General features: G+C 46.0%; 2 protein-coding genes across 2 annotated transcripts; one reads left to right on the forward strand and one right to left on the reverse strand.

Annotated features, from left to right (window-relative positions):
* Positions 1-8,592: 8,592 nt before the first annotated feature.
* On the reverse strand, positions 8,593-10,835 carry LOC127232351 (PRAME family member 8-like). Its single transcript, XM_051198414.1, is given in 4 exon segments — positions 8,593-9,160; positions 9,449-10,030; positions 10,503-10,810; positions 10,812-10,835. Coding segments are annotated over 4 exon segments (1,482 nt in total).
* A 4,259-nt stretch (positions 10,836-15,094) lies between these two features.
* On the forward strand, positions 15,095-17,325 carry LOC127232345 (PRAME family member 8-like). Its single transcript, XM_051198409.1, is given in 4 exon segments — positions 15,095-15,112; positions 15,114-15,427; positions 15,888-16,469; positions 16,758-17,325. Coding segments are annotated over 4 exon segments (1,482 nt in total).
* The last annotated feature ends 7,904 nt before the right edge of the window (positions 17,326-25,229 follow it).

Raw genomic sequence — 25,229 nt, forward strand, 5'->3', positions numbered from 1 at the left:
GTTCAACTGCAGGATTAAATATCTCACCCTGGCAGTGTGGAGTAGCTGGACCACAAGACAGATTTGTAGGTTTGGTTCCCATGGGAATTGAATATGGTGAACTGGGATCGGCATCTCAGGACAGGTAGGGATGACAATGAGTTGAATATGCCCTTAGTGACAGTTTTCCTAGACCAGGGTCTTCGGGGGTGGTCCAACATTGGCTGGCAGAATTGGGCGGGGTGCAGGACTTTAGTCTGTCAGTCTCACCCATCTCAGATCCTGGAGTTTTAGCTGACTGGTGCATGGGAACTCATGTAGATGGCTCCACTGTGTTCCTAGGGGTTAATTGAGTCACTGACAGGGGTGGGGTTATTCAGGTACCTAACAAGAAAACAAGCTTAAAGTTCTTTGAATAGATGGTGTGTGTCAGAGTATGGCTGGGGATGAGGTTAAGAGTGTACAGTGTTGTCCAGCATCCTTGCAATCATGTCATGATAACTTTTCCTTGTTTATCCCCATGATCTCACGTCAGTTTTACATAATAGCATCACAATATGTAGCATCACAACTTTAAAAATTCCCCAGTCTTTACAATTCAAACAATTTCAAAGTTCCATTTAAAAATTTTTATTTTATTTTATTTATCTATTTATTTATTTGTTTGTTTTACAACTTTTGGCCCTTCACTGAGAAGGAATAAGATGAAATAGAGATTCCAGAATAAAAGTGCTGAGGGACTCTGGCTCTAAATCAAGAGAAAGTTTCTTGATCATGGAGCTGGGTTGACAACCAGTTGTCCTCTGTTGTCTCTATCTCCAGAGCGGTAAAATAAGATGGCTGTATGTGTTATACCCTGTTTAATGGGGTACACAGATCTAATTAATATGTAGGTAAGCACACTATCAAGTGAGGTGTACCTAAACTTTAAAGTTGATATAGAATGGGTAACTGTCTATGCAAAATAGCACCCAATTCCTTGTGATTATGTATCCACAAGTGACTTTTTATAAAAAGTTTATTTATTTATTCTGAGTCTTTTCACCTCATCTATCTTGATACCATTCATTCATCCCATGCACTCCTTTCCATCTGCCCATTGCCACTGCATCCACATATCACCCCACCCACCCCAAGAAGAAAATGAAATTCAAGAGAAAGAAAGGAAAACAAAGAGAGAAAAAAATGGAAGGATTTAAAAATGTCCTCATGGAATTTGCAGTAAAACAAGTTGTATACCCCTTTGTCCATACATCTCTACTTGCAAGAGTTCATAGCAGAGTCATTGGTCCAGTTCAAGATCCTGATCTTCATTGCAAGTTCAATGCTGGGCCCCCACCAGGACTCTCTCTGGAATCCCCCCTGTTGTAGAGATACTGCAGCTTTCCATCTGAGGGTCAGGTCCCTTCACTTGCTCCGCAGATCTCAGATGGTGTGGATATTTGTCCAAGTTATAACCCTAGGTTTGGGTCTGGGCAGCTGAAGGTTGGTCCCCTAGATGGGAGGTGGGAACAGCGCTCCATGGTCACAGTCTCAGGGCTGGAACAGCAACACTTGAGCTAACAACATTGGCTCTATAGTGTGCTCTCGAGAGTGTTGTAGCTGGTGTGGGTCAGGGATGGCTGTCACACTCTAATCTCCATAGGCTCAGCACTGGCCCCTGCCTCAGGCCTTGATGGGTGGGTATAGGGGCAACACTCCTCTCCCCTTGCCACTTCAAGATACACGGGTAATGTGGACAGATCTCCCATGCTCACAGTGGGTGGTGGTTCACCCACACCTCGGCTATCAGGGTTGGCTCAATTGTGCTGCTCTGGCCAGGTGCAGGACCTCCTCTCCAGATCATTGCAGCAGGTGTCAGGGGTGGTCGTGGGGGCGGGGGTGGGGCGGTCATGGGTGGTTGTTCTCCCACTCTTCTTACCACAGGGCCATCTCTCCCTCCTGACTCACATGTTGAAGGCGGGATGGGGGGGTGTCACTTTTTCCCTCTGCCATGCTGCCAAAAGAAAGATGGCTAATGTGGAAAGCTCTCCCATGGCCACAGTTTCTGTGCTGGCTCTCCCACACTGTGCTTACAGGGTTGGATATATTGCACCACTCTGTTGAGGTGAAGATCCTCCTCTCCAGAGTGTTGAAGCTAGTGGCATCAAGAGTGGCTTTCCAACTCTTATGACTGAAGGAACCAGACCCTCACTCAGCCCCCTGTGTTAGCAACTATGACAGGCCACAGAAAAGACAAGTAGGACTCTGACTCACACAAAGAAACTCCAGGTCCCCTGGCCTCGTGGAGCCTAGGGCCAAAACTGAACACAAGAAACTCCACACCCGCCCAGCCTCCTAGATACTTGGTTCCTAGGGACTGTTTGCCTACAAAAGAAACTCCAAGTGAGATCAAAACCACCCCTGTGGTACCAGTATACAATTCTAAAAACTATTGCTATGTTCAATGCTAAATGTTCAATGCTAAAAACTATGGCCATGTTCAAATAACAAGACCGAGCCATAGAAACCACAGAATTTTCCCTTTCAGTCCTGGCCAATGAGAGTAATTGGTACACAGGCATTTCTTGCAAAATATGACTTTGAAAAATTCCACTAATTGTTCCCAAATGTCAACCAATCAGAAACTACCCTGTATCTACTTATGCAATCCTATGATTTTGTCCTTTAAATTCTAGCAATAAACAAGGGACTTCATTCCCTCTGGAGGCTGCTAAGTCAGCTTGCTAGACCGGGTTCCTATCATAGTTGGATGAACAATAAACCTTGCTTTTGCAGTTTGGTGGGTATGTCTGCGTGGTGGTCTTCTTGGGGATCTTTGAGACTTAGGCAAAAAATGGCCACAAGGCCAGCTTTCCCATCTAACTCAGGCATTGACAGGCATCAGGGTGGGGTGCGGGGAAGGGCAACTCTCCTCTGCCCATGTCATGACAAGACATATGGGCATTGGAGACGACTGTCTCATGCTCACAATTTGGGACCTGGCTTTGTTTCACAAGTACTTTATACACTGACAAACTTGTGTTGATATTGTTTGTAACCCTAACTAATAAAGCTTACCTGAAAGCAGAATGCAGAAGTAAATCACTAGTAAACAATACACCTAGTTAAGAGCTAACCTAGTAGTTAGCCACACACCTAAGCCACTACATAGACATAGAAGAGAATGGAAGCCACACTATTAAACCCAATACACAGGAAACAAGGCAGACAGATCTTTGTGAGTTCAAGGCCAACCTGGGCTACATGAGAGAGCATCAGTCGAGCAGAGAAACACAGCTCCCGACACTGATCCCAGCATGTGGAATGACATGCCTTTAACCCCAGCACTACAGAGGATGATAAGGCAGGAGTCCAGGCTCTCAGTCAGTATTTAGTCTGCAGGCATGCTGAGGACAGGATTGTCCCCTCCATGGTCGAGGTGAGAAATCTCTAGTGGTTGGCTGCTTTGCTTTTCTAATATTCAGCTTGAACCACAATATTGTCTTACTATTCTTGCTGCACAAACTCCTGATGTCCTTTGACTCGATCCATGGTGCAGGAGCCCAAACCCTGGAACCCAGAGCAAACTGGGGTGTTGCTCAGTAACTGACTCAACCCACACACCTGAAAACTCTGTGTCTTCACAGTGTGATGCTGGGGACTGATGTCAGCAGCACACACAAGTCTCATGAGTGCCTTGCTCCAAATAACATCTCCATTTCAATTAGCAGGCTTGTTTGTACTACTTCCTTGTGAAATTGTGTATGTGTGTGTGTGTGTGTGTGTGTGTGTGAGAGAGAGAGAGAGAGAGACAGAGACAGAGAGAGAGGGGGAAGGAGAGACAGACAGACAGACAGACAGACAGAGACAGAGAGGGAGAGAGAGGGAGATAGTGTGGTGAATTGTGAGGATTTGTGCTTGTGAAAGTAGGGCCCACACAGGTCAGAACTTGTCTTATCACTTGAAGCCGCCTTGAGGAGCATCTGAGAACTGCCTAAAACCAAACTTGGGTTCACTTAAAAAGCTGTATGGGGCCAGGCAGTGGTGGCCCATTCCTTTAATCCCAGCACTCTGTAAATAGAGGGAGGCAGATCTTAAGTTAGAGGACAGCCTGGTCTATGAGACCTAGTACCAGGACAGCTTCCAAAGCCACAGAGAAACCCTGTCTGGAAAACAAAAATAAAGAAGGATGATGATGAGGAGGAGGAGGAGGAAGAAGAAAAAGAAGGTGTAATGGCTCTTAAAATATGAGCCTTCTCTCTATCTCTCTCAAACTATGGGATTTTTTTTTCTAAGACAATGTTGTCTTACTCGGCACCCTAGACTGGCCCAGATGTCCATATTTGGTCTACCTTGGCTGACAACGTCATCCACCTCTCTCAGAGTTTGAAATGCTGACATTATTGGCATCAATATATTCATTTTTTTACTTCTGTCCAGAAAGCATTGGTTGAGGAGTCCTTAAATTTAGATGCATTATGGAATTCACATCATCAGTACTAACATTTAAGAAAAGAACTCTTGTTATATGTGCTCAGTAAAATTCTCATGAAGAATAAACCTGGGCAATAATGTATTACTCTAGTGATATTTTATTACACAGAAGAATGGGCTATAGGCCTAGGGAAATATTTTTTTCTTAAATAAATCAACAGAGACAACAACTGAAGACTTAAAATACAATAAAATACAAGTCTTTTTTAAAGTAAATGTTTCATACCAGTAGAGGGACTTAATGTTTATTGAGCACCTTTATGTACATAAGGCTACTTCATAGACTTCAATAGTCCACAGGAATACGAGCCTATAGATTTGAAGCTTGCATGATAGACATGGTGAATTATGGTGGCAATCTCAGTGAGGCAAGAAGAAAATCAAGATTTCAATGCCAGTGTGCAGTACATGAGGCTATCAAATTAAAAGAAAAGAAAGGTTTGAATGTAGAAGAAAAATCAGTGTCACAAGCCCTGTTCACTTTGCACTGTGTTGTCTTCCTTCCTGCAGCCTCTCTGGTGGTCCTCGGTGCTTGTGGCCTGAGATCACTGGATGTTAATCCTCTGTGGTCCCTAGAAACATCCTTCAGTGGAAGTGCCAATTCTGACCACTGTAGGTTAGCACTTTTTGTGCAAATAATTGAACGGCCACACAAAATGACTGTGAGGAATGCACAGGCATAGCCCAAGACTGACAGAAGAGTCACAAAAGATTTTGCTACCAATGAGAACTGGACCTCTGCTTCATTCATTAGACACCGGTGTTTTTCATTCATGAGTCATTGGACCACCCTGAGCCTGAGCCTGGAGTGAGGTTAACAACTGAGAAAGACCCCAGACGGAGAGCATCCAGGTTTACAGGTACAGGACAAAGTCCCTGGTTAGCCCACCCTGACAGAAACACTTAGAAATGCAAAATTGTGCTTCTGAATCCAAGAGACTCTACTTGCTCCCTTGATCCCATGATCCTCCCAGTCATCCTCAGCCTGCAAGATCCACCTTCTGGCACATCATTTAGTTTCCAGCAATCTGAGCAGTGTGTGCAGCCCTGAGCTCTGCCACCCCAGATGTCCCCAATTTTCCATATCTTCAAATATGGAAGTCATGTTCCCTTATTTACTGCCAGTAAGAAGAAAATCTGGGCACCAGGTCATAGAGAAAAGGCACCACATTAATGGCAGACATTGTAGCAGTGAAGAGCCTCTTGGGATGCCTATGGCCTGGGGTGTATTCATGAGAGCAGAACACATATTTATCCACAGACAAAACCCGGCAATGACACAGGCTCCAGAGGGGCATCATGCTCCATCATGCTCCAGTTGGCTGTGTAGTGCAAAAGGTCTTTCAGAATGGGCAAGAGAAGTCATTGTCCTATACACTGACTTTGGTGTACTTTGGAGCCTTAGTGGCCAACTGGGTACTGACTAAGGGACTGTGAGGCAGCAGAGGAAATGAAAATATCAGTGCATTCATGTGCAACTGCTAAGACAACAGGAAAAATAAGAGAGATGCACACAACACAAGATTCTCTTACATGGACATAAAATATACTGCTCTCTAAAAACATTAGGGAAAATCTAAAATGTACATAAATGAGAAAGGGCAAATATATTGGTCAGTGGGAGAGTGGTCACCTCACACGTGGAAGGTTGGAGGTTAACTCTCAAGGATGACACAAACACAGAAAGGAAAAGTCAATCAAACGATGCACATTTCCCAGCTTGCTTGCTTGCTTGCTTGCTTGCTCAATTGATTTGCTTTTTCCTATGGGGGTTGGAAACCAGGATCACACATATGCACAGGAGACAAAATATCAAGCAAAGCACACTGACTCTTCCCTCCCCTCCCCTTTCCTTCCCTTCCCTCCAGTCCCCTCCACTCCTCTCCTCTCCTTTTCTTCCTTTCTCCTTTGATGCTTTCCTTTTCTATGTCTTCCATTCCCTTTTTCCTTTCTTCTCTCCCTCTCTCTCCCTCTCTCTCTCTCTCTCTCTTTCTCTCTCTCTCTCTCTGTCATACTCTCTGGTACATAACCCAAGACAGGTCTCCATGAAACTATGCCCACTCTTGTCTACTGACTTGTCCATCTCACCTGTGGTTTGGATTTCTTATTTTCTTTAAACCTGGTACCTGGATTAGAACCCAGGACTCCATTTATGACTTCTTCCCCCAACCCTTAATCCTTATTAAATCTATGTGTGCCTCTATCTCTAAGTATCCCTGACTGTTCTGGAAGTAGCTTTGTAGACCAGGATGGCCTTGAATTCAGAGATCCACTTGCCTCTGGCTCCCCAGGGCTGTGATGAAAGGTGTGTGCTACCACACCCAGCAGTCCTGTTTGTTTTAAATCTGGGAACAGTGACTTCCTCAAGCTGGCAGGAGCTTGAGACCCTCCTTCTGCCTCCCTCCCTCATAGAAGTCAATTACAGTCCTGTACTAATGTTGCCTTGGGGGTATCAAGGTTTACCAGACAAAAGGGAATGGTGCTTCATATGTTATCCAAGCATTCAGAAAGCTGAGACAGGGGACTCTCTCCAGTGTGAGGATAGCCTGGTCTACATAAAAACTTTCAGGCATTATGGCCTACCCAGTAACAGCTACACAAACACACAGACAACATTACAACGTCATAGCTCTGGATTTTTCTGTTTTAAAAAAAAAAACAAAAACAAAAACAAAAAAAACTTCCGTTAGTTTTATTTTTCAGGTTCTGGAACATTCAAAACAAATTCTTAGGCTATGTAGGTAGGATGCCAATGACTTTCTGCTTCCCTCTCTCTACCTCCAGAATGGGGGGAATTACAGTAGCACTACTGTGCCCCATTTGATAGACTTTAGAGATCCAATGAGGGATTCATGTATAGTGGGAAAGCAGTGTCAAGTGCGGAACATCCCAGGAAGCTAGGGACCCAGGAATTGTTATGTGAGGTCTACATAGTGAGTGGCATGCTCTCTGGAAAAAAATTAAAAGAAAATACATGTGAAACCTAAAACATGAAAGATCACACTTTAATAGTACTAAGATATTATGAGATACACACCAGACCACCCGGGACTCTTTATCTACAAGCAAGCACTGTGTGTCCATCGCCCTCATCATCTTTAGATTGTCCATGGTGCAGGAGAGCAAACCCAGGAGCCAAATGCAAGCTGTGCAAGTGTTCAGCACTGAGCTGACCCTCAGCTTCTCGCTCCATGTACTCTTGCACCATGAAAAGCTGAATGCAGATCCCAGGGCCTCACAGGCACCAGGCAAGCACCCACCGCTGAGTTTACCTCTGTTGTGACTAGGTTAGTTTCATTTGTAAACTTTGCTTTTAATTCAATTTCGTGTAGGTAGTCGCATTTGCATAAATGTGTGGTGTGGATTCATGCAGTTGAATGCAGGTGTCCATTCAGATTCCATCATCTGGAGCTGAAATTAGAGGCAGGTGTGAGCTACCTGAGGCGGGTAGAGGAAACTGAATTTGAACCCTCAGAGAGAATTCCATGCCTGTGCTATTCAACTTTGAACATCCCACTGGCTTTTGGGTTGGTCTCTCTCTCTCTGGGTGTGTGTGTGTGTGCATGTGTTTACCAGGCTTGCCCAGATATGAAGGACACAATAGCAGTCAACTGTATCTACCTTCCCCAATTTGGAATAGTGTTACTGGAGACATGGAGCCATTCCTGGTTTTTTTTTTTGTTTTGTTTTGTTTTTTGTTTTTTGTTTTTTGTGTTTTGTTTTTTTGTTTTGTTTTGGTTTGGTTTGTTTGTTTTTTTGTCTGTCCAGAGTCCTTACAATCAGTTGGGAGGGATGAGAGCCAGACAACACTAATGGAATTTAAGCAGAGGACCATCACTGTGTGTGTTTAGGAAAGATACCAAGGCAGAAGAAAAGTGTGATGCACAAGTATTTTATTGCTGCTTCATCGTACAGAAAATTGAGAATGCAATGGGTAGGCATAGGGAGAGTTTAAAAAAAAAAACCCAGTTAATAAAAAGATCACAACTGACGACTTCAAATCCAGTTCCTTGGTTCAGTAGATCCCTGAAGCCTGATGAGAGGGAGACTTTCTAGACCCTGAGCCTAGCAGGGCGGCTAAGGACTGAGGAAAAGCCCAGAGGGAGAGCACCCAAGTCTGGAAGTCATGTTCCCTATTTACTGCCAGCAAGGACAGAGTCTGGGCCCCAGGTCATAGACACAACGCACACCGCATTCCTGGCAGGTATTTGTAGCAAAGATGATCCTCTTGGGCTGCCTCTTGGTGCTGAGTGCATCCGTGAGTTCCACACAAAGATGGAGGAATCTTTCTGTGTCGATGCAACCACAGTCATCGTAGCAGTCCACAGGCGCCGGATACTGCTCCCCACTCATCTTGCTCAAGTTGGCTGTGTGCAGCAAAAGGTCCTTCAGGATGGGCACAGAGAAGTCGTTGTCGTACAGGTTGACCTTGGTGAGCAGGGAGCACCGGCTGAGGGCAGGTATGAGGACAGTGAGCTGAGAGTCCTCCATCCTACAACCCTGCAAGTCCAGGGACTGAAGAGTGTGTGCCACATTGTCTAGCAGAAGTCGGAGAGGCATAGGATCTAAAGGCCATAAGACCACACCTCTCAGGTCCAGATGTCTGAGCTGACCCAGGCTTTGGCAACAGGGGAAACAATTCAAGTCTGACTGTGACAGGCGGTAGACAGTGATGGAGAGAGTCTCCAAGGGGTTCCTCAGGCACCTAGGGAGAAACCATAGGTCAGTTCAAGCAAAAGGTTGTGGAGAAGAGCGTGTGCCCTGGAGCTTAGAAAGAGGATGGCGGGGCACACGCATGGGGCCAAGGTCAGTGTGAACATGTGAACAATGAAGCAGAGTCTACTTTTCATGGAGTAGAAACCACACCCCCAGCTTTCACCATAACTGAACCCAGTGACAGGCAGGCACCACCCATCCACTCACTACTCCTTAAAGCAAAGTTAAAGAGCAAGGTTTGCTCTGGTAGCTGACCCAGCTCTCCATCCTTGCTTACCTGAAGACCTCTTCGAGGTGGTCTCTCAGGAAGTAGATGCCATTCAGGGAGAGATGCTGCAGACAGTGCAGTTTGGAGAACTGAGACACCAACTTCCTGACACACTTGTCTTCTGCCCTGTTGCCAATTGCCATTGCGTTCTTGTAGATGCGTGCCAGGGAGAGTTTGCGAAGACTTCTCATGTGGCCAAGGTCGGGAGCAAAACGTGCCAGAGTGGACACGTCCCAGCCCATGTTCAGTTGCAGTTCCTCAATGTGCCGTGGATGGAAAACAGTCAAGATGTCCTTGACAGTACGTAGAGGCAGAGCCCAGATCTTCATCTTGGCACAGCAGAGCTGCACGGAGCCTTTCCTGCGCTGCGCCCACTGCAGGAAATATGCTTGCTCTTCGTCCAGTCGGACTCTGAGGCAGAGGTCAGCTATGACCTTCAGACGCCGCCTCACAGCATATCTGGGAAGGACCTTCACCACTTTCTCCTCATCCCCAGTCTCTGATGAGCAGTCCGCATCCTCTGTTCCAGGCCACATGGTCCAGAAGTCATGGCGTACTTTCCTGAGGTCGAGCTCCTTAATTTTCTCCCTCCTGGGGGTAAAACGTGTCAAGTGTCAGCAGACACGACGACGACAGGACCCAAGGTCGGCGAGCCAGCTTCACTACACATCCCTAATGCCAGCTCCATCCCCCCCCCCCCCCCCCCCGCCAAGGTATAAGTCACCTGGGATGGCATGTGTGCTATGCTAGCTCCCGCTGGGCTGCATCTGTAGACCCCACTGCTTTCCCTCCCGCAGTCACTCTGTCTCTACCTAGTCCCATTATTAGTGGTTGTGGGATTCCAGGGACCGGCTCAGTGCACCCTGACCCCATCTTCTCTAAGCTCTAATCCCTGCTCCATGATCCTTACCTCAAGGAATCAGTAGCTTTCCAGGCCCCTCCTCCCTGCACGATGAGCCCATCAGAAGCCTCTGAGCCACTTCCAGGGCCCTTCTCCCTGAGCCCAGGGTCTCGTCTGCCTGTACCCAAGGGCTCCAGTCTACACTACTTGGTTCTTGCTTACCTGGGGTGAAACTCTCTTGCCAGCTGCATGTCTACTGCATCCAACACAGCCTGGAAGGATTCCAAGTCGGGGGTCTTCATCAGTGTCCCCACAGGGAGGCAGGGGAAAGGCCAGGCTGCCACCATTGCCTTCACAACCCTAGTGTGTCTGCCTTTGAAGGCGTCTTTGAACAGTGCCGGGAAGAGCTCCATGGGCAGCTGGTCCAGAGCAGAGATGGCCAAGTCCTCATTTCTCAGCAGAGCCTGCATTGCCTGCTTCATGAGCGTGCCTGGGGTCTGAACACTCATCATGAAGCGTCTGCAGTCGCAAACCGCAAAGGTCCTGGGGAAGCATTCAGGGAAGAACATATTTTCAGGACAAACTTTAGACAACTTCCTCACCCAGCACAGCAACCGCTCAAGGTCACAGTTTTATTGCTCTGGCAATGGCACAGACACCAACTGAAACCATAGTCCTCACTGGTGGTGGGTAGACAGACTCCTTCACTGCCACCAGTGAGCCTCTCCATCCCATAATGGGCTCATGAATTCCAAGTCAAAATACCTGATGTGCCTCAGCTCTCAAAAATAAATAAATAAGTAAACAAACAAATAAATAAAGGCATCTTGTGTGGTTCAGTGTTTAGTTTAACTGCTACTAAGTAGGATGATGGCAGTGGGTTCCGGATGCTTTCAGGCATCAATCTAACAAACAAACATTAAAAAAAAAAAAAAAAAAAAAAAAAAAAAGTTCACCGCTATTTTGGAAAAGATGCAAACCAAAGCCTGATTCAAGAACTACCTCACAGCTACTGCGAGTCTCTGTGCTCTCCGGGTCTGCTTGGGACCTTATTCCACAAAAACACCATTTTGAAGGTAGCCCAGTATGAGGGAACATGCTAGTGACCTCATCACCCTGAGACTAGATGGCCTTCATTTCCATGCTACCCAGAATTCTGGGGACAGTTTTGGGCTGTTTTAACTTGGGAAACCCTGTCTCAAAACAATCAACAATCACACTGAGATCAACAAGCTATCATAGAGGGACATTTGAGATAAAGGTAAAACTTCCTTTAGAATCAAACCCAGTGTCTTCAGCGTGTTTGTTATCCTGAAGAGACAGAAACCCAAATTTCCTGTCCCTTCTTGGGTCTAAAGACCCTACATCAAACTGCAAGACCCAAGGGACGAGAGTTACTCACCAGTTCTGAGCACTGAGGACACCTGAACCATGCACTTCCTCCAGCTCCAGGTCTCTGAAAGCCCTGGGGGATCTCTCCTGAAGCCTCTATATACCTCCCTGCTCACCCTCCCTGCTGCAGCCCCACCTTCCAATCCCAAGCTGCTATTTGATTGGATCGTTCGGTGACCACCATTTTCAATCTAATAGTCAACATGCAATCATTTCCTCAATTGAATCAAACCAAGTGTGAAAATGCCCCTCCCCCAGTCCCTCTAAGTCTGGATAAATATCAACATTGCAATTGCTAATTAACTACACAACACTGAGTTTATTGATTTGTTCTCTTATTGACTTATTTATTACTTAGTTTTAAATTTGATACAGAGACTGGATCTAGATCCAAAGTCAAAGTTGTATTGGAACTCTCACCCTCGGAATCCTTTTCCCGTGGATTCCTTCACTCTGGTTCCCATCACAGACTCTGTGCATTCACTCTCCCTCATGCACAGTCCCACCACTCTGTCCTGTACACTCTACCCCGCCTGGCCCCCAACGTCTGACACAAGGGAGACAAGGGCAGAATGGAAGCTGTTCTCACAGATCTGAGCACAGCCTTCACCTCTAGACTATGCTGGTGTGAGTCCCCTGACCCCTGATTAAACTCTCCCGTTTCTGATCTCTTTCCAGGAGATTGGTTGGACTTGACTCCATAAAGGATCCCAAGCCATCATTACTGAAATCTGTCCTTTTTTTGTACCCCACTTCAATCCTTTGCTTCATGAGTGGTCACCTCAAGACCCCCATTCAGCATATGTGGAAACAAGATTGCACACTGGCACAACAGTCTTATAAGATCCTGTTGTTCTTGGGTGTTTGTTTTGTCGTATGGGGCTTTGTAACAGACTTTCTTGTTGCCCACCAAACAGCCCCCCAATCAGGGCAATGAGAATAGTTATTAGTGATGAATCATATGGGTTGATATATTATTTATGATCTAACAAATAAAGCTTATCCTAAGATTACAGTGCAAAGCTAGACACACTAGTCAGCCATAGAGGCCAGGCAGTAGTGGTGCACACCCTTAATCCTAAGCCACACAAGTGTGGTATAGAGGGTGCACACCTTTGTTCCCAGCAAGGAGGAGACAGAGGCAGACAGATCTACACGAACTTCAACCCACCTAAAAAAGAAACAGAGCTCACATAAACGTGATCCCAGCATTTGGGATCCCAAGCCTTTTATCCCTCCAGCACTAGAGAGACATACAAGGCACGAAGAGACAGGAGCTCAGTGCAGTCTAGGAACAGTGCAGTGTGAGGACAGGATCGGCCTTTCCCCTCTGAGCACTGGTAGAGGTAAGAACTCTCTAGCGGATGGCTGCTTTATGTGTCTGATCTTCAGGTTTAATGCAAATATCTGTCTCTGAGTTTTCATTATTAAGACCAGTTAGAATTAATTCCTGCTTCAATCATCTTCTTTATCTCATCTCTTCTTTTAATCTATGTCTCTACATACATTTTGCCTTGGGGCTTGTTACATTTCTTTATTTCTTGGTTCTCCTTTCTTTTTTTCCTTCTATTTTTTCCTCCTTCCTTCTTCCCTTCTTTCTTCCTTCCTTCCTTCCTTCCTTTCATTCTTTCTATCTGCCTGTCTTTCTTTCTGTCCCACTTTCCTGCTCCTCATGACTGGCTATCTGAAGTTACCTAGAGTTAAAGATCCTTGCTCACCTGATGCCTGCCAGTCACTGGGAAACAAATTTACAAATGCATTAGAATATGGAAGTTACATCTTGTTTCCACATATGCTGAATGGGGGTCTTGAGGTGACCACTCATGAAGCAAATGATTGAAGTGGGGTACAAAAAAAGGACAGATTTCAGTAATGATGGCTTGGGATCCTTTATGGAGTCATGTCCAACCAATCTCCTGGAAAGAGATCAGAAACGGGAGAGTTTAATCAGGGGTCAGGGGACTCACACCAGCATCGTCTAGAGGTGAAGGCTGTGCTCAGATCTGTGAGAACAGCTTCCATTCTGCCCTTGTCTCCCTTGTGTCAGACGTTGGGGGCCAGGCGGGGTAGAGTGTACGTGACAGAGTGGTGGGACTGTGCATGACAGAGAGTGAATGCACAGATTCTGTGATGGGAACCAGAGTGAAGGAATCCACGGGAAAAGGATTCCGAGGGTTAGAGTTCCAATACAACTTTGACTTTGGATCTAGATCCAGTCTCTGTATCAAATTTAAAACTAAGTAATAAATAAGTCAATAAGAGAACAAATCAATAAACTCAGTGTTGTGTAGTTAATTAGCAAGTGCAATGTTGATATTTATCCAGACTTAGAGGGGCTGGGGGAGGGGCATTTTCACACTTGGTTTGATTCAATTGAGGAAATGATTGCATGTTGACTATTAGATTGAAAATGGTGGTCACCGAACGATCCAATCAAAAGCAGCTTGGGATTGGAAGGTGGGGCTGCAGCAGGGAGGGTGAGCAGGGAGGTATATAAAGGCTTCAGGAGAGACCCCCCAGGGCTTTCAGAGACCTGGAGCTGGAGGAAGTGCATGGTTCAGGTGTCCTCAGTGCTCAGAACTGGTGAGTAACTCTCGTCCCTTGGGTCTTGCAGTTTGATGTAGGGTCTTTAGACCCAAGAAGGGACAGGAAATTTGGGTTTCTGTCTCTTCAGGATAACAAACACGCTGAAGACACTGGGTTTGATTCTAAAGGAAGTTTTACCTTTATCTCAAATGTCCCTCTATGATAGCTTGTTGATCTCAGTGTGATTGTTGATTGTTTAGAGACAGGGTTTCCCAAGTTCAAACAGCCCAAAACTGTCCCCAGAATTCTGGGTAGCAGGGAAATGAAGGCCATCTAGTCTCAGGGTGATGAGGTCACTAGCATGTTCCCTCATACTGGGCTACCTTCAAAATGGTGTTTTTGTGGAATAAGGTCCCAAGCAGACCCGGAGAGCACAGAGACTCGCAGTAGCTGTGAGGTAGTTCTTGAATCAGGCTTTGGTTTGCATCTTTTCCAAAACAGCGGTGAACTTTTTTTTTTTTTTTTTTTTTTATGTTTGTTTGTTAGATTGATGCCTGAAAGCATCCGGAACCCATTGCCATCATCCTACTTAGTAGCAGTTAAACTAAACACTGAACCACACACGATGCCTTTATTTATTTGTTTGTTTCTTTATTTATTTATTTTTGAGAGATGAGGCACATCAGGTTTTTTGACTTGGAATTCATGAGCCCATTATGGGATGGAGAGGCTCACTGGTGGCAGTGAGGGAGTCTGTCTACCCACCACCAGTGAGGACTATGGTTTCAGTTGGTGTCTGTGCCATTGCCAGAGCAATAAAACTGTGACCTTGAGCGGTTGCTGTGCTGGGTGAGGAAGTTTTCTAAAGTTTGTCCTGAAAATATGTTCTTCCCTGAATGCTTCCCCAGGACCTTTGCGGTTTGCGACTGCAGACGCTTCATGATGAGTGTTCAGACCCCAGGCACGCTCATGAAGCAGGCAATGCAGGCTCTGCTGAGAAATGAGGACTTGGCCATCTCTGCTCTGGACCAGCTGCCCATGGAGCTCTTCCCGGCACTGTTCAAAGACACCTTCAAAGGCAGACACACTAGGGTTGTGAAGGCAATGGTGGCAGCCTGGCCTTTCCCCTGCCTCCCTGTGGGGACACTGATGAAGACCCCCGACTTGGAATCCTTCCAGGCTGTGTTGGATGCAGTAGACATGCAGCTGGCAAGAGAGTTTCACCCCAGGTAAGCAAGAACCAAGTAGTGTAGACTGGAGCCCTTGGGTACACGCAGACGAGACCCTGGGCTCAGGGAGAAGGGCCCTGGAAGTGGCTCAGAGGCTTCTGATGGGCTCATCGTGCAGGGAGGAGGGGCCTGGAAAGCTACTGATTCCTTGAGGTTAAGGACCTTGGAGCAGGGATTAGAGCTTAGAGAAGATGGGGTCAGGGTGCACTGAGCCGGTCCCTGGAATCCCACAACCACTAATAATGGGACTAGGTAGAGACAGAGTGACTGAGGGAGGGAAAGCAGTGGGGTCTACAGATGCAGCCCAGCGGGAGCTCGCATAGCACACATGCCATCCCAGGTGACTTACACCTTGGCAGGGGGGAAGAGCTGGCATTAGGGATGTGTAGTGAAGCTGGCTCGCCGACCTTGGGTCCTGTCGTCGTCGTGTCTGCTGACACTTGACACGTTTACCCCCCAGGAGGGAGAAAATTAAGGAGCTCGACCTCAGGAAAGTACGCCATGACTTCTGGACCATGTGGCCTGGAACAGAGGATGCGGACTGCTCATCAGAGACTGGGGATGAGGAGAAAGTAGTGAAGGTCCTTCCCAGATATGCTGTGAGGCGGCGTCTGAAGGTCATAGCTGACCTCTGCCTCAGAGTCCGACTGGACGAAGAGCAAGCATATTTCCTGCAGTGGGCGCAGCGCAGGAAAGGCTCCGTGCAGCTCTGCTGTGCCAAGATGAAGATCTGGGCTCTGCCTCTACGTACTGTCAAGGACATCTTGACTGTTTTCCATCCACGGCACATTGAGGAACTGCAACTGAACATGGGCTGGGACGTGTCCACTCTGGCACGTTTTGCTCCCGACCTTGGCCACATGAGAAGTCTTCGCAAACTCTCCCTGGCACGCATCTACAAGAACGCAATGGCAATTGGCAACAGGGCAGAAGACAAGTGTGTCAGGAAGTTGGTGTCTCAGTTCTCCAAACTGCACTGTCTGCAGCATCTCTCCCTGAATGGCATCTACTTCCTGAGAGACCACCTCGAAGAGGTCTTCAGGTAAGCAAGGATGGAGAGCTGGGTCAGCTACCAGAGCAAACCTTGCTCTTTAACTTTGCTTTAAGGAGTAGTGAGTGGATGGGTGGTGCCTGCCTGTCACTGGGTTCAGTTATGGTGAAAGCTGGGGGTGTGGTTTCTACTCCATGAAAAGTAGACTCTGCTTCATTGTTCACATGTTCACACTGACCTTGGCCCCATGCGTGTGCCCCGCCATCCTCTTTCTAAGCTCCAGGGCACACGCTCTTCTCCACAACCTTTTGCTTGAACTGACCTATGGTTTCTCCCTAGGTGCCTGAGGAACCCCTTGGAGACTCTCTCCATCACTGTCTACCGCCTGTCACAGTCAGACTTGAATTGTTTCCCCTGTTGCCAAAGCCTGGGTCAGCTCAGACATCTGGACCTGAGAGGTGTGGTCTTATGGCCTTTAGATCCTATGCCTCTCCGACTTCTGCTAGACAATGTGGCACACACTCTTCAGTCCCTGGACTTGCAGGGTTGTAGGATGGAGGACTCTCAGCTCACTGTCCTCATACCTGCCCTCAGCCGGTGCTCCCTGCTCACCAAGGTCAACCTGTACGACAACGACTTCTCTGTGCCCATCCTGAAGGACCTTTTGCTGCACACAGCCAACTTGAGCAAGATGAGTGGGGAGCAGTATCCGGCGCCTGTGGACTGCTACGATGACTGTGGTTGCATCGACACAGAAAGATTCCTCCATCTTTGTGTGGAACTCACGGATGCACTCAGCACCAAGAGGCAGCCCAAGAGGATCATCTTTGCTACAAATACCTGCCAGGAATGCGGTGTGCGTTGTGTCTATGACCTGGGGCCCAGACTCTGTCCTTGCTGGCAGTAAATAGGGAACATGACTTCCAGACTTGGGTGCTCTCCCTCTGGGCTTTTCCTCAGTCCTTAGCCGCCCTGCTAGGCTCAGGGTCTAGAAAGTCTCCCTCTCATCAGGCTTCAGGGATCTACTGAACCAAGGAACTGGATTTGAAGTCGTCAGTTGTGATCTTTTTATTAAGTGGGTTTTTTTTTTAAACTCTCCCTATGCCTACCCATTGCATTCTCAATTTTCTGTACGACAAAGCAGCAATAAAATACTTGTGCATCACACTTTTCTTCTGCCTTGGTATCTTTCCTAAACACGCACAGTGATGGTCCTCTGCTTAAATTCCATTAGTGTTGTCTGGCTCTCATCCCCCCAACTGATTGTAAGTACTCTGGACAGACAAAAAAACAAACAAACCAAACCAAAACAAAACAAAACACAAAAAACAAAAAACAAAAAACAAAAAAAAAAAAAAAAAAAAAAAACCAGGAATGGCTCCATGTCTACAGTAACACTATTCCAAATTGGGGAAGGTAGATACAGTTGACTGCTATTGTGTCCTTCATATCTGGGCAAGCCTGGTAAACACACACACACACACACACACACACACCCAGAGAGAGAGAGACCAACCCAAAAGCCAGTGGGATGTCCAAAGTTGAATAGCACAGGCATGGAATTCTCTCTGAGGGTTCAAATTCAGTTTCCTCTACCCGCCTCAGGTAGCTCACACCTGCCTCTAATTTCAGCTCCAGATGATGGAATCTGAATGGACACCTGCATTCAACTGCATGAATCCACACCACACATTTATGCAAATGCGACTACCTACACGAAATTGAATTAAAAGCAAAGTTTACAAATGAAACTAACCTAGTCACAACAGAGGTAAACTCAGCAGTGGGTGCTTGCCTGGTGCCTGTGAGGCCCTGGGATCTGCATTCAGCTTTTCATGGTGCAAGAGTACATGGAGCGAGAAGCTGAGGGTCAGCTCAGTGCTGAACACTTGCACAGCTTGCATTTGGCTCCTGGGTTTGCTCTCCTGCACCATGGACAATCTAAAGATGATGAGGGCGATGGACACACAGTGCTTGCTTGTAGATAAAGAGTCCCGGGTGGTCTGGTGTGTATCTCATAATATCTATTAAAGTGTGATCTTTCATGTTTTAGGTTTCACATGTATTTTCTTTTAATTTTTTCCAGAGAGCATGCCACTCACTATGTAGACCTCACATAACAATTCCTGGGTCCCTAGCTTCCTGGGATGTTCCTCACTTGACACTGCTTTCCCACTATACATGAGTCCCTCATTGGATCTGTAAAGTCTATCAAATGGGGCACAGTAGTGCTACTGTAATTCCCCCCATTCTGGAGGTAGAGAGAGGGAAGCAGGAAGTCATTGGCATCCTACCTACATAGCCTAAGAATTTGTTTTGAATGTTCCAGAACCTGAAAAATAAAACTAACGGAAGTTTTTTTGTTTTTGTTTTTTTTTTTTTTTTTTTAAACAGAAAAATCCAGAGCTATGTCGTTGTAATGTTGTCTGTGTGTTTGTGTAGCTGTTACTGGGTAGGCCATAATGCCTGAAAGTTTTTATGTAGACCAGGCTATCCTCACACTGGAGAGAGTCCCCTGTCTCAGCTTTCTGAATGCTTGGATAACATATGAAGCACCATTCCCTTTTGTCTGGTAAACCTTGATACCCCCAAGGCAACATTAGTACAGGACTGTAATGGACTTCTATGAGGGAGGGAGGCAGAAGGAGGGTCTCAAGCTCCTGCCAGCTTGAGGAAGTCACTGTTCCCAGATTTAAAACAAACAGGACTGCTGGGTGTGGTAGCACACACCTTTAATCACAGCCCTGGGGAGCCAGACCACAGGTGAGATGGAATTCAGTAGACAAGAGTGGGCATAGTTTCATGGAGACCTGTCTTGGGTTATGTACCAGAGAGTATGACAGAGAGAGAGAGAGAGAGAGAGAGAGAGAGAGAGAGAGAGAGAGAGAGAGAGAGAGAGAGAAGAAAGGAAAAAGGGAATGGAAGACATAGAAAAGGAAAGCATCAAAGGAGAAAGGAAGAAAAGGAGAGGAGAGGAGTGGAGGGGACAGGACGGAAGGGAAGGAAAGGGGGGGGGGGGGAAGAGTCAGTGTGCTTTGCTTGATATTTTGTCTCCTGTGCATATGTGTGATCCTGGTTTCCAACCCCCATAGGAAAAAGCAAATCAATTGAGCAAGCAAGCAAGCAAGCAAGCAAGCTGGGAAATGTGCATCGTTTGATTGACTTTTCCTTTCTGTGTTTGTGTCATCCTTGAGAGTTAACCTCCAACCTTCCACGTGTGAGGTGATCACTCTCCCACTGACCAATATATTTGCCCTTTCTCATTTATGTACATTTTAGATTTTCCCTAATGTTTTTAGAGAGCAGTATATTTTATGTCCATGTAAGAGAATCTTGTGTTGTGTGCATCTCTCTTATTTTTCCTGTTGTCTTAGCAGTTGCACATGAATGCACTGATATTTTCATTTCCTCTGCTGCCTCACAGTCCCTTAGTCAGTACCCAGTTGGCCACTAAGGCTCCAAAGTACACCAAAGTCAGTGTATAGGACAATGACTTCTCTTGCCCATTCTGAAAGACCTTTTGCACTACACAGCCAACTGGAGCATGATGGAGCATGATGCCACTCTGGAGCCTGTGTCATTGCCGGGGTTTTGTCTGTGGATAAATATGTGTTCTGCTCTCATGAATACACCCCAGGCCATAGGCATCCCAAGAGGCTCTTCACTGCTACAATGTCTGCCATTAATGTGGTGCCTTTTCTCTATGACCTGGTGCCCAGATTTTCTTCTTACTGGCAGTAAATAAGGGAACATGACTTCCATATTTGAAGATATGGAAAGTTGGGGACATCTGGGGTGGCAGAGCTCAGGGCTGCACACACTGCTGAGATTGCTGGAGACTAAATGAGGTGCCAGAAGGTGGATCTTGCAGGCTGAGGATGACTTGGAGGACCATGGGATCAAGGGAGCAAGTAGAGTCTCTTGGATTCAGAAGCACAATTTTGCATTTCTAGGTGTTTCTGTCAGGGTGGGCTAACCAGGGACTTTGTCCTGTACCTGTAAACCTGGATGCTCTCCGTCTGGGGTCTTTCTCAGTTGTTAACCTCACACCAGGCTCAGGCTCAGTGTGGCCCAATGACTCAGGAATGAAAAACACCGGTGTCTAATGAATGAAGCAGAGGTCCAGTTCTCATTGGTAGCAAAATCTTTTGTGACTCTTCTGTCATTCTTGGGCTATGCCTGTGCATTCCTCACAGTCATTTTGTGTGGCCGTTCAATTATTTGCACAAAAAGTGCTAACCTACAGTGGTCAGAATTGGCACTTCCGCTGAAGGATATTTCTAGGGACCACAGAGGATTAACATCCAGTGATCTCAGGCCACAAGCACGGTGGACCACCAGAGAGGCTGCAGGAAGGAAGACAACACAGTGCAAAGTGAACAGGGCTTGTGACACTAATTTTTCTTCCACATTCAAACTTTTCTTTTCTTTTAATTTGATAGCCTCATGTACTGCACACTGGCATTGAAATCTTGATTTTCTTCTTGCCTCACTGAGATTACCACCATAATTCACCATGTCTATCATGCAAGTTTCAAATCTATAGGCTCGTATTCCTGTGGACTCTTGAAGTCTATGAAGTAGCCTTATGTACATAAAGGTGCTTAATAAACATTAAGTCCCTCTACTGGTATGAAACATTTACTTTAAAAAAGACTTGTATTTTATTGTATTTTAAGTCTTCAGTTGTTGTCTCTGTTGATTTGCTTTAAGAAAAAAAATATTCCCCTAGGCCTAGTCATTATAGCCCATTCTTCCGTGTAAAAAATATCACTAGAGTAATACATTATTGCCCAGGTTTATTCTTCATGAGAATGTTTACTGAGCACATATAACAAGAGTTCTTTTCTTAAATGTTAGTACTGATGATGTGAATTCCATAAAGCATCTAAATTTAAGGACTCCTCAACCAATGCTTTCTGGACAGAAGTAAAAATGAATATATTGATGCCAATAATGTCAGCATTTCAAACTCTGAGTGAGGCGGATGAAGTTGTCAGCCAAGGTGAACCAATTATGGACATCTGGGCCAGTCTAGGGTGCCGAGGAAGACAAAATTGTCTTAGAAAAAAAAATCCCATAGTTTGAGAGAGATAGAGAGAAGGCTCATAGTTTAAGAGCCATTACACCTTCTTTTTCTTCTTCCTCCTCCTCCTTATCATCATCCTTCTTTATTTTTGTTTTCCAGACAGGGTTTCTCTGTGGCTTTGGAAGCTGTCCTGGTACTAGGTCTCATAGACCAGGCTGTCCTCTAACTTAAGATCTGCCTCCCTCTATTTACAGAGTGCTGGGATTAAAGGAATGGGCCACCACTGCCTGGCCCCATACAGCTTTTTAAGTGAACCCAAGTTTGGGTTTAGGCAGTTCTCAGATGCTCCTCAAGGCGGCTTCAAGTGATAAGAGAAGTTCTGACCTGTGTGGGCCCTACTTTCACAAGCAAAAATCCTCACAATTCACCACACTATCTCTCTCTCTCTCCCTCTCTCTGTCTCTGTCTGTCTGTCTGTCTGTCTGTCTCTCTCTCTCTCTCTCCACACACACACAATTTCACAAGGAAGTAGTACAAACAAGCCTGCTAATTGAAATGGAGATGTTGTTTGGAGCAAGGCACTCGTGTGACTTGTGTGTGCTGCTGACATCAGTCCCCAGCATCACACTGTGAAGACACAGAGTTTTCAGGTGTGTGGGTTGAGTCAGTTACTGAGCAACACCCCAATTTGCTCTGGGTTCCAGGGTTTGGGCTCCTGCACCATGGATCGAGTCAAAGGACATCAGGAGTTTGTGCAGCAAGAATAGTAAGACAGAGAGACAGATATTGGGGTTCAAGCTGAATATTAGAAAAGCAAAGCAACCAACCACTAGAGATTTCTCACCTCTGCCATGGAGGGGACAATCCTGTCCTCAGCATGCCTGCAGACTAAATACTGACTGAGAGCCTGGACTCCTGCCTTATCATCCTCTGTAGTGCTGGGGTTAAAGGCATGCCATTCCACATGCTGGGATCAGAGTCGACTGATGCTCTCTCATGTAGCCCAGGTTGGCCTTGAACTCACAAAGATCTGTCTGCCTTGTCTCCTGTGTATTGGGTTTAATAGTGTGGCTTCCATTCTCTTCTATGTCTATGTAGTGGCTTAGGTGTGTGGCTAACTAGTAGGTTAGCTCTTAACTAGGTGTATTGTTTACTAGTGATTTACTTCTGCATTCTGCTTTCAGGTAAGCTTTATTAGTTAGGGTTACAAACAATATCAACACAAGTTTGTCAGTGTATAAAGTACTTGTGAAACAAAGCCAGGTCCAAAATTGTGAGCATGAGACAGTCGTCTCCAATGCCCATATGTTTTGTCATGACATGGGCAGAGGAGAGTTGCCCTTCCCCGCACCCCACCCTGATGCCCGTCAATGCCTGAGTTAGATGGGAAAGCTGGCCTTGTGGCCATTTTTTGCCTAAGTCTCAAAGATCCCCAAGAAGACCACCATGCAGACATACCCACCAAACTGCAAAAGCAAGGTTTATTGTTCATCCAACTATGATAGGAACCCTGTCTAGCAAGCTGACTTAGCAGCCTCCAGAGGGAATGAAGTCCCTTGTTTATTGCTAGAATTTAAAAGACAAAATCATAGGATTGCATAAGTAGATACAGGTTAGTTTCTGATTGGTTGACATTTGGGAACAATTAGTGGAATTTTTCAAAGTCATATTTTGCAAGAAATGCCTGTGTACCAATTACTCTCATTGGCCAGTACTGAAAGGGAAAATTCTGTGGTTTCTATGGCTCGGTCTTGTTATTTGAACATGGCCATAGTTTTTAGCATTGAACATTTAGCATTGAACATAGCAATAGTTTTTAGAATTGTATACTGGAACCACGGGGGAGTTTTTGATCTCACTTGGACTTTCTTTTGTAGGCAAACAGTCCCTAGGAACCAAGTATCTAGGAGGCTGGGCGGGTGTGGAGTTTCTTGTGTTCAGTTTTGGCCCTAGGCTCCACGAGGCCAGGGGACCTGGAGTTTCTTTGTGTGAGTCAGAGTCCTACTTGTCTTTTCTGTGGCCTGTCATAGTTGCTATCACAGGGGGCTGAGTGAGGGTCTGGTCCCTTCAGGCATAAGAGTTGGAAAGCAACTCTTGATGCCACCAGCTTCAACACTCTGGAGAGCAGGATCTTCACCTCAACAGAGTGGTGCAATATATCCAACCCTGTAAGCACAGTGTGGGAGAGCAAGCACAGAAACTGTGGCCATGGGAGAGCTTTCCACATTAGCCATCTTTCTTGTGGCAGCATGGCAGAGGGAAAAGTGACACCCCCCATCCCGCCTTCAACATGTGAGTCAGGAGGGAGAGATGGCCCTGTGGTCAGAAGAGTGGGAGAACAACCATCCATGACCCCCCCACCCCCGCCCCCACGACCACCCCTGACACCTGCTGCAATGATCTGGAGAGGAGGTCCTGCACCTGACCAGAGCAGCACAATTGAGCCAACCTTGATAGCCGAGGTGTGGGTGAACCACCACCCACTGTGAGCATAGGAGATCTGTCCACATTACCCATGTATCTTGAAGTGGCAAGGGGAGAGGAGAGTTGCCCCTATACCCACCCATCAAGCCCTCAGGCAGGGGCCAGTGCTGAGCCTATGGAGATTAGAGTGTGACAGCTATCCCTGACCCACACCAGCTGCAACACTCTGGAGAGCACACTATAGAGCCAATGTTGTTAGCACAGGTGTAGCTGTTCCAGCCCTGAGACTGTGACCATGGAGCGCTGTTCCCACCTCCCATCTAGGGGACCAACCTTCAGCTGCCCAGACCCAAACCTAGGGTTATAACTTGGCCCAATATCCACTCCATCTGAGATCTGCTGGAGCAAGTGAAGGGACCTGACCCTCAGATGGAAAGCTGCAGTATCTCTACAACAGGGGGGATTCCAGAGAGAGTCCTGGTGGGGGCCCAGCATTGAACTTGCAATGAAGATCAGGATCTTGAACTGGACCAATGACTCTGCTATGAACTCTTGCAAGTAGAGATGTATGGACAAAGGGGTATACAACTTGTTTTACTGCAAATTCCATGAGGACATTTTTAAATCCTTCCATATTTTTCTCTCTTTGTTTTCCTTTTTTTCTCTTGAATTTCATTTTATTCTTGGGGTGGGTGGGGTGATATGTGGATGCAGGGGCAATGGGCAGATGGAAAGGAATGCATGGAATGAATGAATGGTATCAAGATAGATGATGAGAAAATACTCAGAATAAATAAATAAACTTTTTATAAAAAGTCACTTGTGGATACATAATCACAAGGAATTGGGTGTCTATTTTGCATAGACATTACCCATTCTATATCAACTTTAAGTTTAGGTACACCTCACTTGATACTGTGCTTACGTACATATTAATTAGATCTGTGTACCCCATTAAACAGGGTATAACACATACAGCCAACTTATTTTACCTCTCTGGAGATAAAGACAACAGAGGACAATTGGTTGTCAACCCAGCTCCATGATCAAGAAACTTTCTCTTGATTTAGAGCCAGAGTCCCTCAGCACTTTTATTCTGGAATCTCTATTTCATCTTACCTTCTCAGTGATGGGCCAAAAGTTGTAAAACAAACAAATAAATAAATAGATAAATAAAATAAAATAAAAATTTTTAAATGGAACTTTGAAATTGTTTGAATTGTAAAGACTGGGGAATTTTTAAAGTTGTGATGCTACATATTGTGATGCTATTATGTAAAACTGACGTGAGATCATGGGGATAAACAAGGAAAAGTTATCATGACATGATTGCAAGGATGCTGGACAACACTGTACAC

Source organism: Phodopus roborovskii, unplaced genomic scaffold, assembly GCF_943737965.1.
Source record: "Phodopus roborovskii unplaced genomic scaffold, PHOROB, whole genome shotgun sequence".
Classification (NCBI taxonomy): Eukaryota; Metazoa; Chordata; class Mammalia; order Rodentia; family Cricetidae; genus Phodopus; species Phodopus roborovskii.